The following is a 6,392-nucleotide window of genomic DNA, read 5'->3' as shown; positions in this document are numbered from 1 at the left end:
TCATGTTGATCTATACAAAAAATGAGTGAATACTTAAAATATTTTCTAGCTATTTGTTTGATGAACTACTCAAACCCTCAGTCAAGATTAAATAGCTATTAAATGTGAGCAAATTAATCTCTAAAACAAGATAATTAGAAAAAATAATCTTATTCCATCTTAAACTCGGATTAGGAAGTGTCTTATTTTCTTCTATAATTGGATACTCAATTGTAATTTTTTTTTTGTATTGATACTCAGTTGTAATTTCTGTTTTTTGGTATTGATACTCAGTTGTAATTTAATTTGGATAAGTGTGGAATAAATAGCATATTGGAACGTTATTTTTTGGACATGACCCAAGTATTCTTAAAGTTCTGAGAGAACAGCCCAATATCTACAGAAAACCTTTGGGCTTATTACACAATGCCAAACGGAAAATGGACAAAGCCCATAGGTCTAACTCCAAAAATATGCAGCCCAATAGAATCTTCAGTTCTCAAGCTAACCTGGCCGGTCAGCCCAATTTAATGCTCAGATTAAAAGAAATAAATAAAAATAAATGTAGCTTAATCCTTAGCCTATTGGATTAGAAGGTAGCTCAAATTAAAAGAAATAAATAAAAATAAATGTAATTGTAGAAACTAAATTGATGACATTTTCGTTAATCTAAATGGAAATAGATTTTTGGGTGTAAGTTATTTTTCCCTTAAATTGTGAACCAGAAAAAATGGAATTTAGTTATTTAAATAAAAATGGAATAAACTGTATCCTCAAGTTCCAAAGAAAATGTGTGTCGTAGCATGCGATGAACACAACACCATGGATTGATTGATTTCCCAAAAAGTGTTCCATTCTTCCCTCTCACGTAAACCAACTCTCTCTCTCTCTCTCTCTCTCTCTCTCTCTCTCCCGATGGCAATGGCTGAAACCTCTGCACTTTGCTTCTCAAGATTCAGATTCCCTTCTTCTCTTGCATCAATTTCTCGTTCCACGCTATCATCTCCTCTCTCCCCGCTTTTCAGCTCCTCATTCAATTTCTCATCATCTCGTTCTTCTCGCCATCATATCGTGGTCAAAGCTACCGACGACTCTTCCAACCCATCCGGCGATGATCCTTTTCGATCTTTCCCGTGGTTCCAATCCGACTCCGGTAATCTTTCCTTCTTTTTCCTGAAATTTCATTCAAGTAGCTGGATTTTCCTTTCACTGTTTGTTGTAATTGAAGTTCATTTCAATTTCGGAATTTGATTCTGCAGCGCTAGTTATGATTGTGCAGGTTGCGAAACATATTTTTATATATATAATATTTAAATGTGTGTGCATTTTTTAGAATATTTGAGCTGAAATCTTGAAAATTAAAATTAGTTTTTGTTGAAATCAAATGGTGGAGCTTTTGCCTTCTTCTTTTCGATGTTTATGTGTTATTTTGTTTCTTCAAGGCCTAGTGATTTTGCTGCTTTAGTTGAGTTAGGTATTCTTCAAGTATAATTTATAAACTTTCAGAGGATTTTTAGGTTATTGAAGGGTGCAGTGCTTTTTGGATTCATGGCATTTGGTACTTTTTAAGTTTTAATTGATCGATAACTGAGATTACCTTCATCAGAGTCTGCATTTTGGAAAATGATATAATGCTCTTTTATGCTGATGAGATTTATTTGCTAAGTACTATATTGCTAATTTGTTTCAATGATTTCTCAGAAATTCAATGGGTTCATGAGGATAGAATTACATTGTTCACCGCTGATGGACTGGTGCAGATTGGAGGCTCCATCACCCCTCGCCATGTTAGCTCTTCAGATGTATGATTTTATTATGCAATTTCATTATACTTTTGTTTTAAAAAATTAGAATCATAACTCCGAGTGAAACCTAGTCGCAGGACGCATCATTTCTTTAGTTTGTTATTATTCTAGAATGTGTACTTTTGGTGCATTGCAGCACTTTTGATAAACATAAACCAGGCGGGGATCAACTACCATAAAAGCTTGGGATATTAGAAGTTCCAACCATATTAGTATATAACTGTATACTTCTTTTATTGCGTCATTGCGTGTGAGGTTTTCATTCTCTACATGGTCCAAGCGGTATATTGCATATTCTAAAATAAAGGGGGGATTCTTTTCCCCTTTCTATCTGATACAGAAGTATCTTAATCTGATAGGTGGAATGGTTGGTTTCACAGAATCAATGCACTTTTGTGGTTCATTCTTCATCTTGTTTATGATCCATTGCAAAGTCAGATCTTTATTCAGATAGGATAAGCTGGTTTTCATGTTTCACAGAAGCAGCAGGGGAAATTCAAAACTTCTCAAAAACAACGGTTCCAAGAAAGTAATTACATGGATCCCGATCAAGGCCTTTGTTTAGGCGCACTATTCGATATTGCAGCTACTAATGTTAGTCCTCATCCTTTGGACTTAAGTTCCTTTATGATAGATCCTTTAAACTGCTGTAAATACAGAATGTTCTCTTTCTAGGGACTTGATATGGGAAGAAGATTCTGCATTTTTGGCTTCTGCCGTTCCATTGAGATGCTCAGTGATGTAGTTGAAGACACTGTCTTAGAGCATGGTGGGGAGGTAGGTCACGACAGCAATAACATTACTTTGTCCTGCTTCTTACTACATATTGAAGAATATGTTGTCGGTTGCAATCCGTTATTAATTTCATGGGATGTTCTTACGTTTATATTCCACTAGATTACATCTTTAACTTCGCATTCTTTTTCTTTTCAAGTTTTTTCTGATATAATATACCAACTGCAAACCTTAGTTCTCTGAAAATTAGAGTCAATATTGTATGGCAGGTTATTATGGCAGAGAAGGAAGTCAAAGGTGATTTGCATGAAAAGCTAACCATGACTGTTGCAGTGCCATTACTATGGGGTGTTCCTCCGGCATCTGAGACGCTTCATCTAGCTGTTAAAAGTGGTGGAGGTATTGTAGAGAAGGCCTATTGGCAATGGTACTTTCTGTAAATACAAAACATAGATCTCTAACCATTCTTTCTGCAAATTTGTATATAAAATTGTGCTTCTGAATATGCTCAAAAAGAGTTATCCTCATTTGTATCTCTCTGTACATGTACAAAAAAAAAAAAACTATTGTCATGTTAATAATAAAACAACATGACGTTGTTTGATTCATACAACCGATTCATGACAAGACCCGATTGTTATTCTTGTAGTTTATACTTAATATTCAACTGTTTTTTTGTTCACCTACAACAGAAAATTGAAATTCATTGCAAACATGTTGTGAACATATTTGTCTGCCTTATGTGGAAAGTCCTTTTGGTTTGAATAGCAAGCCTCCCAACTCATTTCTTGTAATTTTTTTCTTTTTTATTCTTTGGCCATGATAAATGGTCAATAAGACTTAAGCTAGAAGGTAAGATCAGAATTTAGGGTTGTGAAAATTTAAACTTGTTAAAAAGTTTAGGAAAGAAGATTTGTGCTATTCTAGAGATATAGCCCATTTGAATTTATTTGCATAATCTAAATTTCGATTTGAAGAGTGTAAAAGGAGGTTCAATAAGTATGATTTGCAAACTACAAACTAAATACACCCTAAATATCATAAGAGTGAAATAACTTGTATGAAATTGATAGCGTAAAAGCTTGTCAATTGCAATCACATGTATTCATCCTCAGTTCCTCACAGTATTGCGTCCTAATTAATGCTGACCCTAAAAAAATTGACCATGCACCATGTTTTGATGGGATTTTAGTAAATATCAATGGGGGTGGAAAGTGGAAACACCGGGAAATATGTGCCAAAACTGTTTGTGAAATATTGACTTTGATTGTCCAATGGGATTCAAGTTTGACCTAAGTGATGCAATGATGCTATGCTTTTTTCTGCTGATAAATTTGCCTTTGGATACAGGGCGGTGAAGGTGATAGCTAAATAACAGTGGAATAAAATCGAAAATATATAGTATGTAATTATATCTGGAGAAGAAAAGAAAAAGGGGGAGCTTTTAACTAGTTTTAATACATTTATAAATTATTTTAGTGCCTGTTATATGATTAATTATATGATGCCTACTGCCTATAGCATATAACATTACTTTTTTATAATATGGACAAATCTGAAGAATCCACCACATCCAACACATAATCCAACAGATCATTGTCTTAAGATCATACTTTTTGAATCCTTTTAGAGTAATCTCAATGATTGTTTTATCAGCTGCATCATGCCATGTATTTTTTTAATTGAATATTGGATTGAAGGAAATTTCTTTATATATATATATTTGTTATCAAATATAAAGTTTTTAATATAATACTTGAAAGAGTTTAACTTTCGTTGAGAAACTTGATGATAATATATTATGTATCTAAACCATGTTTTTCCTCAAAGCCAATGCATAAATGGAGCTACTAGATTGGTCTATGCCCCAATTATTATGGGATTTCCCATGCACCACGCTCATTATTTTTTAAACAAGATTCACGTGCTAAGAGGATAGCCCTCAAGTAGTAATCCTGTTATTTCATATTTTACTCATTGATTTTTCTGCACTTAATAACTAAGACTTTAAAATATCTTGGACAAATATAATTGGTCGTCATGGAAATTTAATACTATATATGTTACGCATTCTTTTTCTCAAAAATTAAACTATTAAAGATAAAAATATGTAAATATTATATATCTAATAATATTTAATAACACATACAAAATAGGTGGTAGTTTGAACCATAGTTGTCAGAACCGAACCGACAATCGAACCGGTCAGGTCACTGGGTTACTGAGTCACTGGTTCAACCGTTGAGTTACTGGTTGAACCGGTTGACTCATTTATACTATTATATACTACAAGTATTTATTAAAAAATAATATTAATAGATATTATATAATTATAAAAAAATAAGTGAGTTTATAATTATTGTTAAATAAAAATATAATTAATTTAAGAATGAGTGAGTTTATAATTAAAATTAAAATAAATTAAATAAAAGTAAACTATTTGATGAAAGATATCTATATGTATTATAATTTGCATTAATTTTAATAGAAAACATAGTGGTTTGGTGGTTGTGGAGTCTTTTAGTATTCTTGAGGGTAGGGGTTCAAACCCTATCTAAACATTTTAGAAATATTTTCTTCCAAACGGTTCGGTCAGATCACCTCACCGGTTCGCACTGGTTTTGACCGGTTCAATTCCTTGTGCGTTTCAAATACTGGACCGAACCGGTATAAAGTCCGATTCGACCGGTCGGTCCAGTCCGGTTTTTACACCTATGGTTTGAACTTTTAATTCACAAGTATTGGAAAGGGGGGTATTTGGTAACTTACAAAGTTTTTTTTCCCCACTAAGACTAAATAGTTTTAGGCTAAAATAGTCGATATTTTAGTCTAAAAGATTAAAAACTTCTCAAAATTTTGGTAACCGAGATGTGAGAAGAAAAAATAATACTAAGAAACAATGAGTGATATATTTTGAAAAGAGAAAAGACTAAACGTCATGAGAAGAACTCATCATACTATTTTAATAAGGTAAATATTATGATTGGTTATTATTATTATTATATAGTTAATTATGGTAGTTATAATTTTTTTTTGGAAACACTTAAGAAGTATAACTAAAATTAAGGTCATATACTTTTTCTATTTGATAACACTTTAAATTTTAAAATAAAATAAAAATGTAAAAATGGATCAAATTAAATTAAAAAATATTATTTTAATTTTAGATATTTTTTAAAATATTACCAAAATTTTATAATCATTGTAATGAAAATATTCACTCTACCTAATTGTGCAAATAATGTGTGCCAAAATGGAATTTTTTTTTTGAACAAGAGAGATTAATACAATAAGTAGAGCAAGAGCAATAATAAACAAACAGAAAAGTTAAAAAAGAAAAAAATATCGCAAAAAGACTCATCAACTATTTTTTGTGTTCCTCCTTTTTGTAGTGTACTTCTAATTTTATACTCGTAGAAATATCTCCAGCCACTCTAATCTTACTAAAACTCTGTCAAACCGATTGTAAGATCGCTAAACAGAAGTCCACCAGTTGTATATCTTGTTGTATCCAATTCTTACTAAAATTCTGTTAATTTGACAAACATCTTTTTTTCTCCTCCACCTGCACAATCTCGTTAAAGTCTCCCATACATAATCCTTCAATTCCTTCCACACAGCAAATTTTTCTTCTCTTGTATGAGCCCCACATACTAAAGAAAGCATAATTGAAATTATTTTTAATAAGACCCATTCAACACACAACCAAAACTCTCCTTTATGACGGCAACTCATTTTAAACATGATTTCATCCCAAATTAACAGTAACAATTTGAGCCACCCTCCGACTCAACATATTCTCATCCTGCAACATCACTCCTCCGAATTCTTATTACATCAAATTTCGTCACTACCTGCCACTTAGTCTCAAAC

The 6,392-nt window shown here is 32.1% G+C and overlaps 1 protein-coding gene across 1 annotated transcript; it reads left to right on the top strand.

The window, feature by feature from the left end:
• The first annotated feature begins 745 nt into the window (after nucleotides 1-745).
• LOC107476279 (uncharacterized) lies at nucleotides 746-3,172 on the top strand. Its single transcript, XM_016096076.3, has 5 exons — nucleotides 746-1,132; nucleotides 1,681-1,781; nucleotides 2,265-2,378; nucleotides 2,460-2,561; nucleotides 2,789-3,172. The coding sequence occupies exons 1-5, from the start codon at nucleotides 895-897 to the stop codon at nucleotides 2,957-2,959; spliced, it is 726 nt and encodes a 241-aa protein (XP_015951562.1). The 5' UTR covers nucleotides 746-894; the 3' UTR covers nucleotides 2,960-3,172.
• The last annotated feature ends 3,220 nt before the right edge of the window (nucleotides 3,173-6,392 follow it).

This window comes from Arachis duranensis, chromosome 2 (assembly GCF_000817695.3).
Source record: "Arachis duranensis cultivar V14167 chromosome 2, aradu.V14167.gnm2.J7QH, whole genome shotgun sequence".
Lineage (NCBI taxonomy): Eukaryota > Viridiplantae > Streptophyta > Magnoliopsida > Fabales > Fabaceae > Arachis > Arachis duranensis.
The sequence above is the reverse complement of the archived record's forward strand: the minus strand, read 5'-3'. Positions and strand labels throughout refer to the sequence as shown.